Source organism: Nanorana parkeri, unplaced genomic scaffold, assembly GCF_000935625.1.
Source record: "Nanorana parkeri isolate BGI_ZX_2015 unplaced genomic scaffold, ASM93562v1 scaffold739, whole genome shotgun sequence".
Classification (NCBI taxonomy): Eukaryota; Metazoa; Chordata; class Amphibia; order Anura; family Dicroglossidae; genus Nanorana; species Nanorana parkeri.
Genome location: NW_017307007.1, coordinates 109114 through 134398, shown reverse-complemented (window position 1 = coordinate 134398; position 25285 = coordinate 109114). Strand labels below are relative to the sequence as shown.

Below are 25285 nucleotides of genomic sequence, written 5' to 3'. Positions count from 1 at the left end.
AAGTTTTAAAAAAAACTTTAATCTATTGAAGCAGCGGTACCAGTAATGGTATTAGTACCGATACTGAGCATTTGCACGAGTACTCGTGAAAATGCTGTGATACCAAAACTCAATACCTGCGCTTTAATTATGTAAAATTAAGCCGCTGCCTTTGGTCCCACGCTTCCTGGGGACCTTGCAGCAGGCTTCTTGGGAACCATGCTGCGCCTCTATTTACAGTGCATCTGCCGTTATGCACATCTGCCCATCCTGAGACCCTGCGCCCAGAGACTTTAGGCCGGCACCCCTAATCAGATCAGCAGCATAGAGTGCGCTATGTGCAGGTAACTGCACCTCAACTCCACAGCTACTTTAGAAATATTGCCTGCTTTTTCTGTCCTTTGCTTTATTCTGCATGGCTGTATAATGTATTCCTGAGATTTGTAGTCCTCCATAGCTGGTGGTATTCTGCATTGCTATACAATGTATTGCTGAGATTTGTAGTACCTCTACAGCTTACAGTCAGTAGCAGAACTACCAGGGTTGCATCGGTTGCAGCTGCACCTGGGCCCTGGCGGTCCACCACTGTCCTAAAATCATTCGTCTGTATTGTTTTAGAAAAAAAGGTGTTGGCGAGTACTTGAGGAAAAGTATCAGTACTCATACTTGGTCTGGAAAAAAATGGTATTAATGCACCCCTACTTGAAGCCTTGGATCCTTACAGTAGGGAATCTCCCCTTTCAGCCAACAAATGGTGCAGCACACATAGTGATACAACAATTCTTAGATCTGCAGAACTAGCAAAAAAATACCACATACTAGAGAGCTGAGCTTCCTAAACGTGCATAACACATTTCTTCCAACTCTTTAGAAAGAAGCTGACTTGATGATTGGCTTCATTTGGAGTTGTTTTTATTGTTTAAATGCAAATAAAGTCTCTTGAATATTTTGCCTTTATATACATGTAGCCATATTTACATTAACCCTTTCGCTGGTAAATCAAATCAATAGGAAAAAATTGCAGAAAATTCAAAAATGGCTTGGCCAGCTGATTTGAAAAATGTTCGAGGGCTTGGCAGCGAAAGGGTTAATACACAGACAGGTTGTGCTTTCTTAGTAGTACTCCATAAGGACATAAAGTCACTGCTTCTCTATTCAGCACAAGTCTATGAAATGTATTGATAAACCAATTGAAGAGCCATTCACCCTGTGAAAGTGCATCTGTGTTACTTCTGTGTGAATTAAAGCAAAAACGAATGCTGTTAGCAAATTTTCTTTTCAGGGCGAATGTAGTATCAGGTATATACCACATTATGGCCACTAGATGGATCTGAGGGGTATAGGTTGGTCTTATCTAAAATAAGACTCCCTATAAGGCTAATAGATACTCAACTGCCTTCAAAGCTCAACTCTTTGAAGGCAGATGTGTAAAAAAACAAAAAAACAGACAAATGAAGTTCAAGCAGTGCAAGTTCTTGAATTTCACTTAGGAGCAGCCTCTCGGAGTCCCTCCCTGCACAACAGAGTTCCAATTTGGGGGGAAAGCAACACATGGAGCCAATCCGGTATGCTGCAAAAAAAAGGCACAGAGAGAGTGACAGAAGAGCTCATCAGTGTGCTGATTCTCCTTTCACTGTCAAGCACCAGGATGGATATGGTGAGGAGACATCTAAGTGAAAGTGAAACTGCAGCAGAGAGACATCAGGTTCTTGCCCCTGTTTGACAACACGATGCTGTAATGTTGTGCAGAGCTGCATACATCTCAATAATAGATGGACAGACATACAAATCCATTGCATTGACAGGTAAAACGGCTTCCATATTTGGAATTAATCTGTGTACTTAATGGTTTGCTTAACTTGGCCAATAAAGTATTTAGGTCAGCACCTTGTGTCTGCAAGTACCTGCACTAAGCTAGCAATAGACCACATGAATTTCCCTGAAAGTACTACCTTAAATGGACTGTATTGGGTGGAAAATGATTGGCCAGACAGTGATGTTATCGGATTAGCCTGAACAAGAAAAATAAATAAAGACATGTATGGCTAGCTTAATTCTTCTAAACATAATTGCTTTATCCCTGTGGAGCCCTATTAAACCTAAGCTCAGGCTATAAAGGAAGCCTCAACTTCTTCCTAATCAGAGATAAAAGTGATATTAAAGCTTAGGGTTTTTTATTTGAATATTTCCACTAATAGAAGGCCCACCTTGGTATAAAACTGCTGTATTTCTGCTTTAAAAGTTATAAATTCCTCATTTTCTAGTGGGTCCCTGCAGTGCTCTCCAGTCGCCCCTTGCACGGGTACCTCCATCAGCTAAGCAGTTGCTGTGGAGGAACCTGTGCGTGCTTGAAAAATATATGTATCTTGCTGCACTCCTTATCGGATTTTATAAATATAGTGTAGATGGGTGCTTGCAGTGACAACGGTTGGCGACGTGAAATAATACATGGATGTAAAGGATGTCACCAGCACACCAAGCTGTTAGTGTTCAGCCAAAGTCCATTTTAATGACCAATGTTGTCATTCAACAGCAAGTACTTTCGGGGCCTCGCAGGGTCCCCTTCATCAAGCACAGAAAGATGTTCCTGGCCATACCAGCAGTAGCCATGTGGTCTATAGATACACAGTCTGTGGCAGGCCATACCCCTCCTCTCCGCCCAAAAGTTTGATTGATGGCAGAAGGAGCCTGTGGCAGAGAAGATAAAAAAGGGGAAGAGAAAAAAAAAAAGGTACTGGGTGGTGTTTACCCTAATGCAGAGAATGTATTACGGTAGAAAAGCGCCTGGGCCTTAATATTACTTTAAGCTCTGGATTGTGTCCCCATAATCCCAGAGCCTTTACTGTGCACTGAAACATACGTTAAGTCTATTTTAAATTACTGCAGTATTTACCTTAAAGTAATATTTTTTTTACGGCTTCACCATTTTACAAGCTTGCACTTTACTGTTAAATATGGATTCGTATATAATCAGCCACATGGGTCCAGCACAGTTTTCTGCAAACAGGGTGACTCAGACTTGCAATGTGACTTCTCACATGATGTGCCCCATTCGTGTTCACATGAGTATACAAAAGGCAAGGTTATTTTCATGGCATATATTGATCAGATCACCGTTAAGCTGATCTATTCTACATCTTCTGCTAAATGCATCATTTTCACAGTTCTTCAGGAATACAAGGAAAAGTGATTGTGTGCCCAGATAGATGGTGAAGAACTCTTATTACATATGCTCCATCCACACAGAGTTAAGCTGTATAAACAGTAGAGGTTTCCCTAAAACTCCCCAGCCCAATATCTACACTACACAATGTGTCCAGAAGAAGTTATGCTTGTGCTATAAACAGGAAAGTATTTATAAATTAGATGACACTGCTGGATAAAAGTGTATTCAGTGTATTCAGAATAGACTATCCCATGCAAACAGCAGTGTACAATCCTCTGCTTAAACTGTACAGCTTGGCTTTCTAGCACATGTCAGCAAATGGGTTAAATGCTTTCATTTCATTTGCTTTGTGTGTGTGAAGGGGAAACTGCACAGCAAGCAAATTTCAGGAGCCAGTGGAAAATACTCCAACCGTCTGTTTATACCATAGCAAGTTCCAAATGATCTGGGTCTCTTCCATTTCACACTGAAAACAGATGGGATGTTTACTAAGAACTGCAGAGCAATCCAACACTCAAGTCGCACTTCAAGCCGTTCTTTCAGAAGGCTACAGACATGAGTGGTGTGGCAAGTGAACATACGTGCTTGTATCACCCCAAAGTACAGCTCAGTTAATGAGGATATTTGCCAGGAGATAACTGATCAGGAGTGTTCCAAGATACCCAACGTAAAAACAGACATTAGTCAATCTGCCAGAAACTCACAATCATCCATCTCAGGCGGCAAACTCTAGCCCTCCAGCTGTGGGTGCAACTACAAGTCCCATGAGGCATTGCAAGACTACCAGAGGTGGATGCATGACGGGATGTGCAGTTTCACCACAGCTGGAGGGCCGGTGTTTGCCCACCCCTGCTTTATATGCCTATGGATACGTTTAGAGTACTCACAAAATTCTAAGTAAACAATTTGCACTAAGTCCTTTCTACGCTTACAGCCCAACTCTTGACAAAAGGAGGGAAAATAAAGGAAAACTATCCTTGCAGTGGGGCCCTTAACTACTGCAAATAACCCTGTGCACAGATACTGTGTTGTGGCGAGCCTAGCCTCAGTTGTTTGTTTACATCATGTAGCAGACATCTTCCTCTCCTGGCTGAGTTGTTGCAGGACATGCCCATTGCCTTCTATGAGACATCTACCTCACCATCTCTGGCACTCTGCCCTCTTCTCCCATCAGCATATTCCTTGCACTGCAACACACCTGATTGGATACCCGTTGCTGCTTCTCCCTCCCCCTTGTAGTGGAATGTTAACTCATGCATTTCATTATATATTATGTAAAAGTTGTAGTCTTGGAAGTTATGGAGCACTACATTCAACAGATGAACCCTAAGAGTATAATACACACTCGGCATGTGAGCATGCGTCAGTCCATGAGCTTGGGCTGAGATAGAATTCATATAGAAAGGTCTACATCATCAAGTTAAAAGACATACTGTCTGCAGGAATGTCAGATTTATGGTTGGTTGCAGGGACGGAGGCCTTGGCAGCCAATCATATTGTACAGCTGCTTGTTGTTCCAAGCTGCTAAATGAGGCTCCTGCCTGGTTCAATTTGCTATTCTACTTCAACCTCTCTGAGCTCTGTGGTACACTTGACTGCAGGAGGCTTATACGGAGTCACATTTAGGTACTTATTTATAAGCTACGGTGTAGTGGTTGGGAAGGGTGACATACAAGTAAACATGTTCGTTTGCCCTGCTTGGGGGAAACACAGGTTTACTTTAATAAATCTATTTCATTATATAACAGCGGAAAATCAACAGCCAACACTGGTGAAGCAACAAAAAAAAAAGATTAGGCTTAATTTAGTTAGAGCACAATTTACCTAACAGTATTCTTTGGGGGAATGTGGAAAGCAGGGCACTAACTAAGCAGCATTAACACAAGAACATACAATTTCCATGCAGAGAGCGCCCCACGCATGCCAACCACTCAGCCACTGATGGCGCACTGTGCACGACAGCCACTGATTGCGCACGACAGCCACAAAGTAGGCCAACCACTCAGCCACTGATGATGCAAAGTAAGCCAACCACTCAGCCACTGATGAGCCACACAGTAGGCCAACCACTCAGCCACTGATGATGCACAAAGTAGGCCAACCACTCAGCCACTGATGATGCACAAAAACATGTCCAAAACATACTCCATGATGCACATACTCAAGAGCATGATGCAATAATTGGTTGTCCTAGGTTCAACAGAAGTTACCATAAACTGAAGTTTCATATATAATTTACCACGTAGCCCCTTAAGTGTAATTTCTGGGGTCACTCAGGCTCTGGCCTGCGTGATGTAGCGCAATGCAGGGTAGCAACGACTGTAGAGTCTACACACTCCCGTAGGAATGCCATTAAACTATCACATGGGTTTAGATCCATTTTAAATCACTCCCATTCCCCACTCTGTAACAGATATTCCATAATAAAGCTCTTATCTTTATTAACTTAATATGTTTTCAGGAGCCTGTTGAGTCCATGACTGTATGCTAGGTACTAGCTAAATCACTGGATTGCTAGATGCTAAATACACAACTGTGCTTGCCAAACACTTCCCAGCCAAGCAGATCAAATTATGATATATCTGGTTGAATTTTAATCAGGGGAAACGATTGCTTGTGGCCTTTGCAAAGTGCAATGTCCAGATTTCAGACTACGTCGCCAGCTTAAACCTACAGAGGAATGCTGCTGTCACACTATGCAATGAAGGACATCATACAGATTGTAAACATATCATTGGGACATATTCTTAAGTTCTTGGCAACTGCTAAAAACCACAGCTCGCTGTCCAAAACGGATATTGTGTCATAGTGGGGCTAAAGCATAAAAGAAGAAACAGATTGTTTTGCACAGGTTTACCACAAGATCCCTTTAATATTTCCAGGACAATGTGGAAAGGAGGAAGGCAGGGGTTATAAATGTTAGAGGATATTAGAACTCTAAGGGCCCTGTGTGAAAGAACAGTCTCAGCAGCACTGAGTGCCGTCTCAGGGCACTACATGGTGAAATTTACTGTTGAGTCACACATCCAGGTGAAACCGCTTATTCTTTTAAACAGGGCAATTCAGGTTGGCCATAGCCAGGCGGAAAGTAGTTAAACAACTGATTAAATCAAATATAAATCGATGAGAATCGTTGGCAACTATTCTCATCATCGATTAGTTGCTTTTCGATTAGTTGCAGCCGCCGCTCTGCTCCTCAGCTCTCCTCCCTGCTCGCTGCACCAATCTGTGTCCTTTTCAATCCCCGCTGCTCTCCCCGCCTGTGTTGGCAGAGAAGACACAGACTACTGCAGCCAGAACCAGCGGGGAGGAGAGACCGCTGTGACTCTGCAATCCCCCGCTGCCCACCTACTTCAGCAGCCGCTCCGTGTCACCTCTTCCCCTGCCCGTTCTTTCTCTGCCTGTCCCGTTCTGCCTCAGCCCCATGCCTCCGTTGCAACTAGAGGCTGGGAGCCATACCCAGCCTGCTATTGGATATTTTAAAATGCATTAGCCAATAGCAGGCTGGCTATTGCACCCGCCCACTGCCTGCTGTCAATCAGCTGATGAGGACCTGGTGGAGATCTTTCTCCTTCGTGTCCCTCCTCTGCTGATTGACAAAAAACAATTTTTTTGGGTGTGTTATAAATATATTGGCTTACAGTTTTACAATTCACATTACTTTAATCCAAGAAACTAATACTCAGTCTGTTTTTTTTCCCATCTTGTCTACTGGACTAATACGGCTTAACCAAATTACCCGAGATTACACATCTACACACACCAGACTATTATGACCACCTTACGTTTGTAGGCAAATTAGCTATAATTAGCTATAATTTGGCGCTGAAGTTGCTAGAGGGCCAGACCATTATAAATAGGGAAGCAGGTTGTTTACCACGTCAGTAGAAGTGATTTTTTCTGAAGATATGGGGAAACAACGCGATTTAACAGCCTTTGAAAGTGGGATGATTGTTGGTGCTCGGAGCCATGGAGCGAGTATCAGCAAAACAGCAGAATTCGTTATAAATGTTCAAGAGCAGCTGTTGTTAAAGTGTTTAAAGACTGGACTGTCAGCCGAAAATCTGAGTCTGAACGTGCGAACTGTGGCCGTCGACTAGTCAATGTTAGGGCAGAACGGAGAGTAGCAAGACTGGTACAAGACAACAGAAAGGCAATAGTGCAGTCAGATTCCTCGCATCACCTTTCGTCATCCCTGACAAATGTTGCTGCAGGAGGTGCGTTGGGGTGCCATTCATTCAATGGATACCAAATGCACCTCCCGTCCGCAGTGTGATCGGACGCACTGGAATGTGCGGCACTGCAATGCCCTGCGTTCCAGTGCAGTGCAATTGCAAAAAAATTGCAGTTTTATTCTGAAGTAAACTTTAGGTTTGTGTATTTTGTTTTACATGAATTACGGTATTATTCTTTTTTTAATCCTATCCAATTAATCGAAGTTAATAATCGGCTAACTAATCTATTATCAAAATAATAGTTAGCTGCAGCCCTACTGAGAACGATAGTGTGGAGAATAACAGCTTCTATCCCTCAGCCTTGCATGAGCAACACAATCTCATGCGATCCTCCCCTGACCCAGACAGCAGAAAAAGTTCAGTTTGTCAGTATTCTTCACTCGTCACATAAAATGGAAGAACAGGATTGGAAAATCTACCACAGAGATAAGTAGCATTTCCAGCAGAGTGTGAGCTCCTCATTATTCTCTCATAGAGGTAAAATTGTCCAGTCTTTGTAAATGATGCTGAAAGTTGTTAGCATGGCTTGTTTGATCAATTCCTCTATACCCTGCTTTACATTTGCTGCTTAATTGCTATTCCCAAAGTTGCTCTTACTAAAAAAGTAATCTGAAAATCAGAGTTTAAATACTGTCCTCCAGGGGCAGACAAGATGTTTCTGGTCCTCAACTCCCATCTGCTTCTGTGGATACTGGGGCAACAAAATCTACCTTGAGGGAAGGTTTATAGCACAATTGGGCAAACCTTTTGTAGGAAATGCCCCTTGCCAGACCCTCACATGTCATGGGCTTAGCATATTAAAGTAAAACAGACCTGTGATTGTGTACAACCGATAACATTGGCGTTTAAAGATCTTACCTATAAGTTTCACCAACTGTGACAATTTCCACTTCACTGTCAGTAGAGGTAACATTGATTTCTTCATTATTGGCAGGGACTTGAGGAGTAGATGAAGCCTCAATGACTACAACATCCTCATCAATGCTACCTGTAAAATAAAATGAAACACACTGAAGAAAACCTGCCACTGTACTTTTGGAAAAGGCATTTTGCTCATAAAAGAAATATATAAATATATATATCAGAACACAAGTGTTATGCTTCCTTGTGAGGAAGGACAGAGGTACACAACTTCACCTAACAGTTTGACCGAAAAAGTTCAAAGAGTGCCTGCCTCATTTAAGTAAAGGTTATATTGGACACCTGTAAGTACTGCCAGCAAATGTCAGTGGGGCCCCTGGGCAACCATGCCAAACTTGTGACGCAGCTTCAAGACCGAGTACAATTGAGCACAGGCATGTCTTGATTGCCTTCCACAAGGCAAAATAAGTGAACTCTTGAGGAACATGGCACTGCCCTGGAGGTTGTGAAGTGCCAGTGTACTTATTTTTGTAAATTAGAGGCCTGCATATAAGTTTGATTTCTCCTTGGTTGCAATTAAGCCTGAACAAAGTTGGATGGCACTGCCTAATGGTGCGGAGTAGGGCCTATTGTCTCTCCAAGATGTCACTTTTAGACGACATAGTGCAGGTATAATTGAAAAACAGAGAATCCCCAGCATTTTATTGTTTGATTTTGGTTAACTCAGGCACCACCTGAATTTAGGTGCACTGTCCACATAGGTCTTGATTTCTGCTGGGAATCTTGACATTCATCCTCGCTTGGAGCTCAGCACCTTCATCAATATTACAACAATCCAATGCCAGAGCCTCAGCAACCAATGGTGGGTGCTGTGCATTGCTTTGAAGAGGAGCAGAACCAGTGACCTTTATGGATAGTGTGCCCAGGATAAGGTAACTAACCCAATGTAACAAAATCAAATTGAAGCAGTACTGGTGTGTACGATCATGCCTGCTCTTCTGCCATGGTGTTGGTTTTCTATACGTAAAGTAAACTTGTCATAAGTAGGAGGGTTGCCACAGGTTAGGTTCTAAAAATGCTACATGCTTGGCAGTTATGCTGACCCACAGCATGTTCTGAGTAACCTACCCAGAACAAGCGTGCAGACCAGAAAGGACAAAGAGAAGGCGGCAGTCCATCAGTGCATATGTGCCACAATTCAATGATTCCAGGATGTAAAGCAAAGGTTAGTCGACCAACTATTCATTTTCAAAAAGTCGAGGCTGGCAATTGCCAGTTCCATATTTTTGTCATCGGGTGTTTGCTTTGATTTATGTGGCAGGTTCACTTTAGGTTCAGACAGATTTTTCAGGTCTAAACTACTCATTTAGGTTTTTAAATCATAAGTAAACATTTATGGAAGAAAATGTAACCAGTCCTAAACAATTAGCTGTAGGGCATGGGCTTTTGTGAAGAGCAAAAGAGCATAGGAAAAATAGAATCATATGTCTTTACCACCTGACAGGTAGGTCTCCAAGCACTCCTACAAACCCCTCTGAATAAAGGGGCCCATACACCTCACAATTATCTGCAGATTGTCTGTGGTCAGATGGAAAAAGTGCAACAGATTGGCCCAGGTGGAGATTACTCCATCCACACAGTGAAGTGTAGATGGAGGAATCTGTTGCACCTTTTCCATCTGACCACAAACAATCTGAAGATAATTGTAAGGGGTATGGCCAGCTTTAGAGCAGATCTTCCTATTAAGCCAAAGCTCAAAAAATCCCAGGAACCAGGTAGCCATTAGCCAATGCGTCTCCTTGCCGATTGGCTGGGAAGCCAGCTTCCCAGCCAATCAGCATCGAGTCGGCTTCCTGGCCAATCAGGAAACTGGTAGGCGGGTCATTAGTCACTGCCCCGCTTCCTGATTGGATGGCACCATGTTCCCCTACGGCACTGCCGGTCAGAGGAAATCTTCCTCTGACCAGAAGTTCCGGTATTGGAGAAGATATCGAGCATTTGGGCGAGTACAAGTACTCGGTTTTAATTTTTTTTTTTTTTTTTACATGGTCACTTTTTTTAATATAATTTTTTTGTACTTTTTTATAACTTTTTTTTTTAATTTATTACCCCCACCTAATTTTATTCACATGGGGATTTAAAATCCTCTAAGTGATAGTTTGGAGGTGACAGGTTCTCTTTATGGAACCTGCCCTCCAACACAGAACTGATGTTCGTGTAGTTCCTGACAGCTGAGACAGGTGGCGCTGTGATCACAGCACCACGGTCTCAGTGATAACACAGAGCAGACGAAAAACGGACGTTTTTCGTCTGCTCTGCGGGCTCTATGGTGAGCTCATGTTCCGTGGTCTCGGGTCCGCCAGAGGAGCGTGGATCCCGAATACCACGGGGGGTGTGGACAGAATCGCTTCTCGTTTCATTCAAGTGATCGGATAAATGATCAGATCACTTGAAAAACGAGCGGCGGCACCACACCGTACACTTAGCCCCGCTCCGGACAAGCAGAGCTAAGTGTACAAAAAAACTACTCGCCCGGCGCCTGAAACTGCATGTCCCGGGCGTCGGGCGATAGGAATTCCACACCCCTGTAATTAAAAATTACAGCCAACATCTAACGTTTAAGTTTCTCTAGTTGTCAATGGAGTCAGCTCCCAAAACATCCTGCTGGCTCCTGGACTGGACAGATTGGCTACTGAATACCATAACAATGTGTCCACTCCAGTATTAGGGCATTCCCTATAGAATGGAGCAGATAATGCAAACGCTTCTTATGGACTTGATTCTTTAGCTGCTGCATCTCCAAGTCTAAACCATTTTGATGACCTGTGAATTGCTTCCGCATTTCTCAAGGTGTCCAAAATTCTCAACCAGGTTTAAAGAACAATGCAAGAAAAATGTATTAACCCTTGCAGTGGGGCTACCTGCGCACTGCAGGCGTTAAGGGCTTATTTTTGTTGATGTAAAAAAAAAAAAATTAGAAAAAAGACTGGTCCTCCCAGCCTACTCTACAGCGGTCTAAGGTCCTGTAAATCATCAGGTTCTATACACAGTGTATAGACGTTTGGGTGCTGAGGGAGGGAGAGACAGGATGGAGGGAGGGCACTGACAGCGGCCAAGATCAGAGCTTCAGGCGAGTACAACTCTTAGCACCTTGATAAAAACAAGCACTTAACCCTTGCAATGCTGGGTGAGCCCCACTGCAAGGGTTAACAATTTTTTCTCCTGCAATTCTTTTTCAAAGGTTGACACATGATGGTGGGGGGGGGGGGTACAAAAACTGGAGCAGACAGAACCTGGAGCAGCTGTGTGCAGTAACCAATAAATTTCCATCTTCAGCTTGTTTTAAAACAGTTAGAAGTAGATGGGTTGCCATGCACAGATTCTGTCTACACCAGTCTTAGTAAATATCCCTTATAGTATTTAAAAGATGATGAACCTGGAAGAACATTGAGCAGACAAAATCTGGGGCAGATTTGCAATGCAACCAATCAGCTTCTCTCTCTCATTTTCAAATCTTACCCGAGCAAACTGAAGAGAGATGCTGATTGGTTACCATGGGCGACTGCTCCAGATTCTGTCTGCTCCAGTTTTGATAAATTCACCCCATTGTATTTTTGATAGTAGATGGGGACCACAATGGCGAGTAACATTTTTCACAACCCACGCACTTCCCATAAATGTAATCAAAATCATGGAGATCTTTCACAATGTACAGCTGTAGCCGTAATGCACTCTAAGCACATGTCGAAAAATGCAAATATGATTAACATTTGATAAAACCTTATAAAAAGTCAAAACATCCAGAAGTGCAACTCGTGTTCTATGCAAATCTCAGCTTACCCTGCAAAGCCAAGATTGATCCCACCTCCTACCTGCTAAACCTCCCAACTGCTCCTTCTAATCAGCAGCCTAACCAACAGAGAGGTTTAGGATGTGCTGCCATTCACACCCAGGCGTCAGCGTTGACGTGTGTAAACCGTGCGTTTTTCCCTCACATGGTTTGCCCGTTAGATGCGCATAGGCAAAGACGCAAGGTTTTCTTGAGCAGATCAAAAAGCATTGCTCCGAATGAGGAAACATGCGCGCAAATGCACACAAAAAGTGCAAACCGCTTGTGTTGTGTGTTTAATGCACTTCCATTGAAGTCTACGTGGCCAAACGTGCTGCAATCTGCCCGAAAGAATCTCATGCAACTTTTCCAGCGCTCAGCGTTTTACATCTTGCAACAAAACTCTTAGGTGTTAACATGGGCCACAAAAATGAATGGGATTTCTTGTGTTGAGAGTTTTTGTCACGCTTCGCTTTGAGCGTCAAGACGCCCAGGTGTGAACAGGGACTTGGGAAAAGCTGAGGTTTGCATATAAAAAACTTTAGCTGCATCAATCTACTGATCATTTTGGTACAAGCTTTTCAATGGAGCCAAATGCTGAATAAGCATTTTTTTTATTATCATATGCTCAATTTGAAGTGCCAAGGGTTGAAAGACATTCAAATTTACAAGTCAGCATTTTAGAAATCAAACAACCAGTAAAACTTGATTAATATCAACAACTCTAGGAAATTACCGGAGCCTGGCATTTTCCGCTGGTTTAGAGCGGTCATTCTTTAGAAACCATCTGCTCCATTTTACTGCCCCCCCCCCATGATCGCAAACTACTTATTGTCAGACAGGGGGATATATTTAAAGTCGGCACCAGCTGTATACCAAGTTACTCTGCCAACAAGCCCCTGGTAACAGGGCTCAATGACCAAGGCTCTGGAATTGAATATAAAAAGAAAGAATTCCTTCACTGCTGCCGGATTCTAGGAATGGCTTGTCACAGATACGGGCTGCAGGAACCTAAAGACTCATTTCGTATTATTTCCGTTCGCATGCGTAACATTATTATTTATACATTATACAATACCATTATACATGGTATTATTTATAAACTTCTTCCCGAAAGAGAATGATCACTGTCCTTATGTTTTCCCTTGAGTTGCCCGTTTGTCATTCCCACCCTTTCCGTTCCCCGGTTGTGCTTTTCCCCGTCTGTCGGAGCCCCAACCAGGATTCCCTGGAAGTGGAACTGTTAGTCGGCTGGGCTATCCACTGAACGTATTCATCGGTCGCTTCAGCCACTCTTTACTCTATCATGTCCATCTCTTGGGAATTTGTTGTATTCATGGTAGGGAAGTGGCCGGGGTGGTTACTAAAAGGGGCTCCATCGGGAACCATGGTTTTTATGCCCTCTATTTCAGACCGGAGGTTCAGTAACCGCGGCTATGGATCCCCTACACGTTTACACACAAGGGGTTCTCGATGGAATTTTGGAATGCCGTCGCTCCGTCCCCGAGCCACGGATAATGTCCCTTTTTAGTCCCCAGCCTTTGAAGAGACTGGAGCTATTGAACTACACCCCGGGAACCCCGCTGCTTCCTCAGGATCACCCCAAAATGAACCATATGTGCCCCTGTTGGTATTCCTGAATATTGAACTCTATGTAGGCGCCATGATGTGTGGGTGGGCAGTATCTTTTGTTGCGTGATCATGACTATCAAGATTAGTTTGGGTATAAAAATTGTGGTCCTGCTTTCACTCAATACTAGTGTCTAGTTATTGGGTGAATTTTTGCTACAATCACTTGTTCCTGTACCTGAGCGGTGAGGAAGCAGTCTTCTGGCGGAAATACCCAGGTGGGGTATCCGAGAGTCCGCCACAAGGTTCACAAAGCTACATAATTAGACAGCAATATAAATCGGTACTACAGTACATCTAACAATAAAACGAAGGGAAATGTTTTAGTTTCTTTTTTTTCTTAACGGGAAGCACATTTCTTGATGATCAATATTAAAGGTCAGAACATTTCCACAGGCTCACCTCTCTTTACGTCACCTGTAATCAGTAAACGGTACTTACAACCTTCCGCCTAACCATGTTCTCCGAGCATACTTACTCTGACCTTAATACCACTCTTCACCTTTTCTACATTGCTCGCACTAACTGCTTAGACCCTAAATGTATTAACCTTCCCTTATGTATAATGTTTTATGCAGAGAAATACAGTAAAAAGGAACACACTGGGGGGGATATATCAAAACGGGAGCAGATTTGCTTTGCAACCAATCAGCTTCTATTTTTCATTTTCAAATCTTAACTGAGCAAACTAAAGAGCTACTGATTGGTTGCCCTGGGCAACTGCTCCAGATTTTGTCTGCTCCAATTTTGATAAATTCCCCACACTGTTTTGAGCAGAACTGCCCAATATTTTGGAACACTTACACTTCACCATGCCAGGTCACAATCCCTATTCAAGGACTATAAGCAAGGCTTTCACTCATATGGTCCTCCAAATGTAATGAAATCAAAGTTCAGATCAGCCACTTTCTGAAATATGAAATGAGGCTTTTCAATGCGTCTGTGCTGTGATCAGATGAAAAAGAACTCAGAACAGGCACTAGCAACATGGGGGAATTTACCAGTGATCAGGCAGGAAGCAGGGCACTTAAACAGCGTTAATGGCAATTCATGGCCATTGGCAAAGTGTCTCCCTTGCTCCCACCTCATGCTGCACAGTCACATAGCACAGCTGGGATTGCTGGATCAGAAGTCACTGCCTTTTAAAAATTGGACCTATAGAAATGTTCAAAGAGAATTAAAACTCTCAAACTTTGTTCCATAATAAAACCAGATCAAATGAATATACATTGCCCAGTTAAGCATTTATTTAAATTTTTTCCTAAACACTAAGGCCTTGTTCACACATGGGCGTTAGCGGTTTCTGCGCACGTTTTATGCGGGTTTTGTCTGTAAATTTTAGCACGTTGGCGCACGGTTTTCTCTGGCGCGTTGACCAATGAAAAACAGTCAAATCCATGATATAAGTTCCTGTTCCCTTTTTACCCAACTTCTTGTTCCATGCAGATAAGATGTTTGCTGCTGTATTCCCTACTGCATTGTCTTGGTGATGGATCATTATTACTTTCAGATCTGGGATACAATGTGATACCGCGCTCTCCTCCGAGTTATTTTATTTTTATATTGTGGTTAACAAGGGTCATAAAGACACACCTGTTACTGAATTAGAGTGAGAAAACTGTCTGTCTATCATATTTACTGGTGATTACTTCATTTTGAATCCCAGTGTGCTATGCAAAAAACAAAAGGGAGGTCTTTCCACTCCGTGTGTGCTTTGCAAAAAAGAGAGGTCTTTGCACACTGTGTTTAGAATGCGCGTTTAACAAGCGTTTTTTACACACGTGTTTGCAATGAAAGTCTATGGACCAAAAACGCGCTGCATATGCCCCAAAGTAGCTTGACAGGTGGGGGGTTTTTTCCGTTGCACACGACAATGCTCAGGTGCAAACTGGGATCAATGGCCAGTCATATAGGCACAAAGTGACAGGACGTACACTGTACGTCTCCCGTCACGAAGGGGTTAATGGAATTTTCTTTGCTGAGCGTTTCAGCACGTGTTGAAACACCTAGGTGTGAACAAGGCCTTACTTATCATGTTTCCAAACACCTGGCTTTAATTCTCGCAGCTCAGCATCCCTGAACTTCCTGTGGAGTACAACATCACTTGGGAGAGCACAGTCCCCAGCATGTCCAACTTGGAGAAGGAAGGAGGAGCAAAGAAGCACATTGCCCTTGCAGTGTCCATTTGTGGAGACACGCGTAGCTTACTAGCATACACAAGGGTAGCTCCACAGGACCATGAACAGGAAATGAGCTTCCCTAAAACAGGCTCTCACAACCAGTGCTCAGGGAACAAGCTGATTCTGCAGGAAACTAAAAGAAAAATACTTTTTAAACTCCAGAGAGCAGCATCCATTATAAGTGACTCGATCAGCATTTGTAATAAAGTAAAAACATTTTGACTTGAATATCATTTTAAAGTGCATTTCCACCTTTGCAGTGAAATTGGAGAACCCCCTACTATAAGTTTATGTGTTCCCATTCATACGTCATTGGCTTCTAGGCAAAGAGGAGTATTTTGGAACAGACTAGCCATAGTATCCAGGCATGTTCAGGCATTTCTCTGGCAAGTACCATTGGTTGTGGTTATATTGGTGAGACGGTCTCACTGGCTTGACAATTACCATATGTCTTACCACCCTCTTAAGTCTATAGGAAGTAGAAAGAACATAAAAACATAAGTATCAACAGAACCACACAATTAAATTACAAAATATTTTACCTGGGGGAAGAGCTGTACCATTTTGGTGGTTTTCCTCTGGAGACAAAAAAATATCCTCTTCTCCTTCAGTGGAAGAACTAGTGCTAGAGGCTGACTCACTGCTGAGGTCATTCTCACTAGAGCTACTGGAACTAGGGAGCAATGCATATTTCTTCCTGGCCAGAACTTCTCTCTTCTTCCGCTGCAATAATAGCCTCTCCTTCTGCTTTTGTGTCCGCTGTGTAGAACCCTTTTTCAAAAAAGTCTTTCGATGGACAGACCTCCGTAAGGCGCTCACCTGATAGCAAGGCCGCTTCATTAGCATATTAGGCACAGACTCGGACTGTGGACGGGGCCATTTTGCAGCCCTTGAAGTGGGAGTCCTATTTGTTGTATTTACTCCTGTCGGAGAGAAATGTCTAGGGCTGTCCTTGTCCTCTTCAGAAGTCATAGTATCGGAGTCTCCAAAGTGTGAACTAGATGAAGGTGAAGATACACAATCACTAAAGGAAGAGTCATTGTCTTCATCACTTTGAGGCCCTAATCGAAGTTCTATCAGTCTCTGATTTTTCTTAGCCTCACAGGTCTGTGCATAGGAAGGCCCAGCCTGCTGGCTTTTCCTCTTTTTTCGCACTAGTCCTTTCTCTTGTTCTGTGCCGCTGTTTAAGTTCCTCGGCTGCTTATTGGAGTCGCTGCACAAATGAGAAAACTCATTTTCCACCTTACTGGAAATCATGTCCACGTCGGATGGGAAGGTCTTTGCTGCCCCGATAGGCTCAGGGTTCAGCAATACCCCTTTTAGGCTTTCCTGTTTCTTTGGTGCATCTGAAGAAACCTCACTCTTCATATCCGCGTAAAAAATGTAGCGCTTTAGAGATGTTCACAATAGACTGGAAAAAAAAAAAGTGTGTTAAACATGAAAACTGTACAAGAAATTTTCAACACTAATTTAGGTCACCCACAAAGCCCAATTAAAACAATCTGCCTAATGTTCACAACTGCAGACCATTTAAGAACTCCAAATACAACCTATTAAACCATAATATATTTTATTTGGATTCAGAAGGGAGAGGTTACAGCAGAGGGGGACAACTTAATAAGAAATACAGGATATGGAGCAAGTCTGTCCAATCCACGAGCCAGCAGGATTCATTTTTAAGGAGCATTGGCTACCTGGCTTCTAGGACTAGTCCAGCACTGGGTTAGAGCATCAGTGGGTGTCCCTGTTTGGGAGATTTTAGGACAGAAAATGAGAAAGCTCTCCAGCAGGTAGATAATACACAAAAGCTCATTTTAGAGGTTGTCTAATTAACACTCATTTCTTGTATGGGCAGTAAAAAAAACATTGCGGTATTGGTGCAGATACAGAGCATTTGGCGAGTAGTCTTACTTGCCCAAATGCTCCGATACCGGAACTTCGGGTCAGAGGGAGATTCCCTCTGACAGGCAATGCTGCAAGGGAGCATGGAGCTGGCTTCCCGGGCAATCAAGAATCCAGGGGGCGGGTCATGACCAACCTCAATGTTTTGGTCGGCTAGGAAGCTGGCTTCACGCTGCCTAGCACCACAGCGAGGCAGCCTGGCTTCGTGACCAATTGGGAAGCCAGGAGGCAGCTCATGACTGGCCATTAGGCTTTGATTGGTGAGGAAGCCAGGCTGCCTTACTGTGTTGCAGGGGAGTGGGAAGCCGGTGTGCTTTTAATAGAAGACGGGCTTCACAAGCAATTAGGGAGCCGGGTGGTGGGTCAAGACTCCTGGCCAATTAGGCTACCGCAGGATGCAGTGTATCGGTGAATACCGATTAAAAAAAAATTTAAGGAAAAAAAAAAAAAAAACATTAGGTACTCGTACTTGATACTGAAAAAACGCCATCAGTGCATCCCTAAAATTAAAATAGACAGAAGTTTTGGAATTGAACCCAACATGAACCTCACATTATAAAGCAAATGTAAAAACAAAGTGCCTGCATGTTCCCTTGCCAATGGCAAAATGTATTTTGCTCACAAAGTGAACCCAGACCCAGGTGCAACTTTAGAACCCAAATGAACCCCAGGTACAGCAAAACAAAAAGGTGTACAAAAAGTAAACTTAAGTTGATCATACACTTTACTTTCTTCCTTCAACCTACGGGCTGAACAAAGAAAATATAAACAGATTCCTTGATCAACGCTCCAATTATGCCCAATTACAGGCATTACAGACTCTGAAAATTGGGTGGCTACCTGCAAGGACCAATACAACAGAATCTGTGGTATACGGGCCACTTGGATCCATTACAGTTCCTCTCTCAAACCGGGATGAGGAAACACAATCTGGCTCATGAGTCCTGCCTTTGCGGCAGTGTTAATTTAGTGAACTAAAATGTGTTGTTATATTTTTCGTTATCTGCATGTTTTCACTGATGAAAATTAAATAAAAACCAAGTTAATAGAATGAAAACTATGACGGAAATACATTGCAATTGTCTCTACTGGAGATTTAGTCGATAAAACTAAACTATAACTAAAATAATTCACATGACTAAAATGCAACTAAAACTAACATGCTCATTTTAGTCATGTGAATTCTTTTAGTTGTAGTTTAGTTTTGTCGACTAAATCTCCAGTAGAGACAATTGCAATGTATTTTCGTCATAGTTTTCATCCTATTAACTTGGTTTTTATTTCGTTTCATCAGTGAAAACATGCAGATAACGAAAAATATGACGACACATTTTAGTTGACTAAAATAACACTGCTTTGCGGGATATGCCCATCTCTCTAACAATTAGGGCTGCAGCTAACGATTATTTTCATAATCGATTAGTTGGCCGATTATTAAGTTCGATTATTAAGTTCGATTAATCGATTAATCGGATAAAAAAAAAAAAAGGCTCCAGTGATGGACTACTAGTTTGTGGTGAGATTGTAGTCCATCACGGGAGCAAGCTTGGCGCGGTAGAAGTGGACGTGAGCAGCGTGTGCTTCAGGCCGCGTGTAGAGCCCCGAACAGGGAAATCAATCGATAGCCGACGAATCGACGATCGAAAACGTTGGTAACGTTTTCAATCGTCGATTTTAATCGACTAAAATCGATTAACTGTTGCAGCTCTACTAACAATATATAGTAATTTGCCCTCATTTGGCTAAAAGGCATATTAGGTACCAGAAAGGTTTCCTACGAAAGTATATTATACTCCGTTCTTCCAACTGATCGATTTCTGGGTGACTAAGTGCCTTACATACCTTTCCTGCTTCTTCCCTTGTTCACCCCCGATCTTCCCCACCCTACTTCCCCCTCCAAGTCAGAGTTATTTACCTCTGCAAAGTCTTCCCTTTGGCCATTCACAGAACACTGTGAATTTTGTTTCCGGAGTTAGGCCTTAGGGTCCATTCACACTGCTGTGGTGCTTTAATGGCGGGTTCCGTGTGATTAATGCACGCTATCCCACAATGCACCTACCATGTGTTACAGAGCAGCAGGTGCATTGCTATTCATTGGATGCAGCATGCATTAGGGATGTGAAAAGTGGTGAAAATATAACAGTCAACACCTGTGAGATAACAGGCATCTACAGACTGGAGATGATGCTTTGAAATACACACGTACATATATCTATATGAATGTATCCAAAATCTAAACAAGGATAATTTGACAAACTGTGCCCAAACAAAGCGGTTTCATTATGCTGTAATCTCATCTCTGGCAACAGATGGCATGCACAGATGAGTAATGATAGCACAGAAACTTCCCTGAACGCTCTGCCCTCCAAACAGAAAATATTCACAAGCAGAAACTCTCTCTAATTGCATTCATCAAGCAATAAGGCTGCACATAAATGATAATCAGATTCCTGTTTTCCTTTCCAAACTGAGAATTTAGTAATACAATTATACATTGTACCTTGCTTAGATTTGTCATTTATGAGGAGAGAATTTACTCATTCGTCAGGATGATGCCTATATCGAATTCAGTTGGTCACATGACCTGATAGCCGGTATCAATCCCTTTGTTGTGATGCAGACAAGGTTTTTCTAGATATAACAAAGTTCTGTTCTAGTATTCTGTGCAGTGCTCACAAGATGTGATGCCACTGATATGTTAGAAAATGGATTTAAAAAAGGAAAATGTTTTTTTGGAGAGGATATACAGCAATCATTTGCAAGACTAACGACAATTAAATTGTTCAGACGTCCTTCGAACCTAAGCGATTTCGTTTAGCATGGACGTTGATTGGTTACATTCACTCCTTGGACTACCAATGTGAAGATCCAACACATGGAAGTCCAAGGAATAAAACACACTTTGGTATTACCCCACACGCTTCCACTGTCACAATCTAGTAAGAGTGAATGCGCTTTATCATTACTCCATGCACTTCCACTATGAAGATACAGCAAGTATGAATACACTTTCATTACACTCCGTTTACATGAGGCGATCTGGCTTTCCTGCGGCAAGAACCTAAGGATTCCTGCGGCAGGCATGCAAGGTGTCCCTGTTCAGCTGTGGCCACTTGCCTCATTTCCCAGAAAGACACGTGTGAATGAGGCCTAACTGTACATTTCCACCGTGAAAATACAGCAAGTCTGAATGCACTTTGGCAATCTCCACTCATTTTCAGTGAAGTTGCTGTCAGAATAAGGTATTTATTCAAAAGTATAAGCACAGCTGTACAATGTGCAGATCTGCGCAGAAACCTGCACCCAGGAGAGACAGCTAATGTGTGAGTAGCCATGTTAAGCTGCCTGTTCACCTCAATGACAGGACGTGGCTGCACGTCAACCTGAACTTGTACATCTGTACAGGTATGGGTGCCTGCTCTTTAACACAGGCTGTCTGGTAGGCCTGTAGACAGATCTTCTTTCTCGGGTTAAAGAGTAAAAATATTAAGTGCATGCACTTGTTTATGCTGATCCCAAACCGTCTGCAACTATCTTTTTGTAAACAAAGAAAAATTCAGTAACACAAATAATGTTATCACACTTCCTGTCTCCTTAAGCACTGGTGACGTAGCCCTGGCCTCATTGCCGCCCCCTGGGAAGGCCACATCGCAAGTGCTTTCCAGTCATATTAGTCTGCAAGTGAAATCTCCTGACAACATGTAAACAAAACTGTTTCTGGAGTAGAGTGTTGAGTTCACAGGCACGGGATCTGTCTGCACAACATTTATAAAAGGTGGCATTATTTATTTTTTAAGATCTCAGTGAAAATCCATTTAATGTGGAGCTCCAAGCTGTTATTAAAAAAAGCCAGTTCCATCATCGATTGGTTGACATTCGATTAGTTGCCCTGCTTGCGGCTCCACAGACACCGCCCACCGCTTCTCACACTGCTTCTCCTCCCCACATCACCAAGCTCCCAGACCCGGTCGCCACTGCCAGACCCACCCACACCAGCCACGATCGCCAAAGGGAGACAGCACAGGGACACAGAGAAGATGAAGCCAGGAGGAGCAGGTGTGGGGGGACAGCAGGCCCGATATCAGGGAAGAAAGTTGCTTTGACTTGGAGTGTTTAGGCAAGCCTGCCTGCACTTTCCCCCCACATGGTGCTGTAATGTATTGCTGGGATAGTGGGATTTGTATTCCTCTATAGCTGGTGGTATTCTGCATTGCATAATGTAGTATTGCTGGTGGTATTCTGCATTGTGCTGTATAATATACTGTTGCTGGGATTTGTAGTCCTCTATAGCTGGTAGTATTCTGCATTGCGCTGTATAATGTACTTTTGCTGGGATTTGTAGTCCTCTATAGCTGGTAGTATTCTGCATTGCGCTGTATAATGTACTGTTGCAGGGATCTGTTGTATTCCTCTATATCTGGTGGTATTCTGCATTGCATAATGTAGTATTGCTGGTGGTATTCGGCATTGCGCTGTAAAATGTATTTATTGCTGGGATTTGTAGTTCTCTATAGCCGATTGCTGTATAATGTTATACTTTCCATTTCACTATATTGCACAAAACTTTTTTTTTTTTTTTTTTTTTTTACTTCCACAGCTCCAAACTTGCTCCCATGATGGACTGCAATCTCAATACAAACTAGTAGTCCATCACTGGAGCCATTTTTTTTGTTATATACATTTTTTTTAATCCCATGAAATCGATTAATCAAACTTAATAATCTGCTAACCAATTTTTAAAATAATTGTTAGCTGCAGCCCTAATCAAATGTAGCTAGTGTAACCATCTACATTATCTTGGCACTTGTATTGGGAGTGAGAAAGGCATACCACTGAGAGTCAATGAGAGGCTTTGCTGCACAGGTTTTGATAGTAACAGCACAGGTGGACAGAAGCACCAGTCAGGCGATGGCGCTTCGTCATTGTCCCATCATGGCGCTTCGTCAGTGTCCCATCAGCCTGATTGGCGTTTTAACTAAGCTGTGCGGCTGCTGCAGTGGCAGTCAGGGACCTGACTATGCTGTCTGGTAGTGGCTCTGGATTAGAAAACTAGACAAAAGACAAATTACAAATCATTGGCTCAAAGATTTCCCATTATTGCAATTTAACTGGCTCCCTGGAGTTTTGGGGGAAAGTAAATATTTTAAAACTATTTTGTAATGATTGTTACAGCGATATATTTTACACAATGATAAAAGGAGAATATCGACTTCACATTTTAAGATACCTTGCATACGCTTTTGCAATTTCTAAATAAACAAAGTTTACTTCTGAGAAACACTGAAGTGGAACTGCGGCAAATCTAGAAGGAACATAAGTTATATCGTTTTTAAAAAGCAATTTTTCTTGAGGGCATCTAGTGAATACATGAGCATCATCATAGGCCAGTAGAGGCAAATGCTATACAAGAGCGTTGCCACATGCATACTGTCTGCATTTACCACTAAGGCCCCAGTAAATTGCAGCAATATCGCGGGAATTACCGCGCGATAAATCGCTCAATGTGAACGGGGCCTAAAGTGTATTGTACACAACAGGAGGACAGGACTGATTGTACATTACAGGAGGGAGACTTGAGGTGCCCATACACTGCTCGATTCTCGTACGAGAATCGCGGGAAATCCCGCAATCATACGAGAATCGTGTGAACGAAGACGTGCGACCGTTTCTAATGTACGGTCGCACGTCTTTTGTCTAAGGAGCATGTTGGAAAACCAGCCGAGAATCGTACGATTTTCGGCTGGTTTGAACAGTGCTCGGGAGACAAATGCCGAACGGGCCGGTGTGCGCACGCGCACACTTCCCGTTCAGCATTCCGGTCATCGGAAGCCCGCCCCTCAGGGGGGCGGGCCTGCGATGATTGAGAGTGCGATCTGCCTGTCCAAGATGGGAAGATCGTACGTTTTTTTTAATCACTTTACAACCATCGCAAGACTAAGGTCTTGCGATGGTTGTACAGTGTATGGCCACCTTTACTTTAATGCAGGACTGGAAAAATCCCAGGAACCAGGAAGACAATGTTACTTAAACTTATAGCTGGCGTCCAACTGCTGAGATTCTCTCTAGTTGTTGTTAGCGGAGCCGGCTCCTAAAAATTATAATGATGACACCCCTGTCAGTTTTTATTCTCTCTGCATGGAGATTTACCTTCACTTCCTCCCAAAAGACACAGCAGGAAGTGATTGGAAATCTCTCAAAAGTGAGGGGAAATAGTCAAACAGTTGTCATTGAAACAAGTGCCTCCCTCTATCCAAATCAAAGAAATACTTTATGCAGACATTGGGAAATGATAGCAAGTGCAGTTCCTTTCAAACTGGCCAATCATTTTCAGATGAATTACAAACAACAATTATAATTGCTGCATTATGTTGACATTTACTGAAGCACAGCATATGCTCACTTGGCTTCTGAAAGGTAAAAGGTTTATTTTCATCCATGTCAAAAAATTGTTGAGATGTCTATAATAAAAACAGAGCTAGAAGATAAGTAGGGCTGCAAATAACGATTATTTTTATAATCGATTAGTTAGCTGATTATTTTTTCGATGTAATAAAAAAAAATTAAAACATTTTATTTAAAGTAAAATACACAAATGGAGTGTTCGAAACAAAGTGTACTTCAGAACAAAGTAACATGCACATTTTTTGCACTCGCACCGCACTGGAACGCATTGCAGTTCCGCGTGTTCCAGTGCAGGTGATCACACTACGGGCGGGAGGAGCATTTGGGATGCCGCTGAAATTTATGGCACCACAACGCACATCCCGGAGCAGAATTTGCATGCTGAAACCAAAAATGACACTTGCCACTATGTAGTTAGCCATGAATACGAGCCCTAGAGATAAGCTGATTCAGTATGCCTAAATTGTATCTAAATCCAAAAGCAAAAATGTTATATATCACAGCTTACCAATCCGTAAATGTGGTGGCTGCATTAGTTTTCTTTTTTTAGGCTCCCCCCACCCCCCCTTTCACCTGGTGATCTGGCCAGTAACACACTTCCTGTCTTAGGGTGGCTCCACTCTATGGAGCAGCAACAGAGCCACCTTGGACAACAGCATTGTCACCCTGTGGAATAGTAAGGTGGAGGGTAGCATGAGATGCACCAGCAGATTTAGAATGACTTGACTAACCAATTAAAGCAGAGCCCTGGCTAACGCTTTAAGACATTACAGCAACAGTTTATTTTCCTTTTGGTATAAAGATTTGACATAAATGAATAAAAGCTGACCATTGTAAATACCCTTAAGTGTTAAAAGGAGAACTATGGGGTTATGTCTTTTCCCCATAGTTCTCCTTAGGGTAACGGGAGGACACAAACTAGCGTCCTCCGGCCCCCTTGGCTCAGTATACAGCGAGCTACAGCTATATACAGCAGTATACAGCAGTATACTGAGACGCCGCAGCTGAAGCGGATCCCGACAATTCTGTCTGGATCCGCCCAGCTGCGTGAGTGACAGCTGGCTCTGCCTATCTAGAGGCAGAGCCAGCTGTACCCTCCCCC

At 42.9% G+C, this 25285-nt stretch overlaps 1 protein-coding gene across 3 annotated transcripts in view; it reads right to left on the bottom strand.

Annotated features, from left to right (window-relative positions):
• Positions 1 to 25285, bottom strand: part of RNF111 (ring finger protein 111) — a 78060-nt gene that overhangs the window by 37792 nt on the left and 14983 nt on the right. For all 3 annotated transcript variants that reach the window (XM_018564238.1, XM_018564239.1, XM_018564240.1), the window contains exons 2-3: positions 16422 to 17290; positions 8239 to 8368 (exon numbers count right to left, since the gene is read on the bottom strand). In XM_018564238.1, the coding sequence (XP_018419740.1) occupies positions 8239 to 8368; positions 16422 to 17247 (956 nt within the window). In that variant the 5' untranslated portion in view covers positions 17248 to 17290. The remainder of the gene's footprint in view (positions 1 to 8238; positions 8369 to 16421; positions 17291 to 25285) is intronic.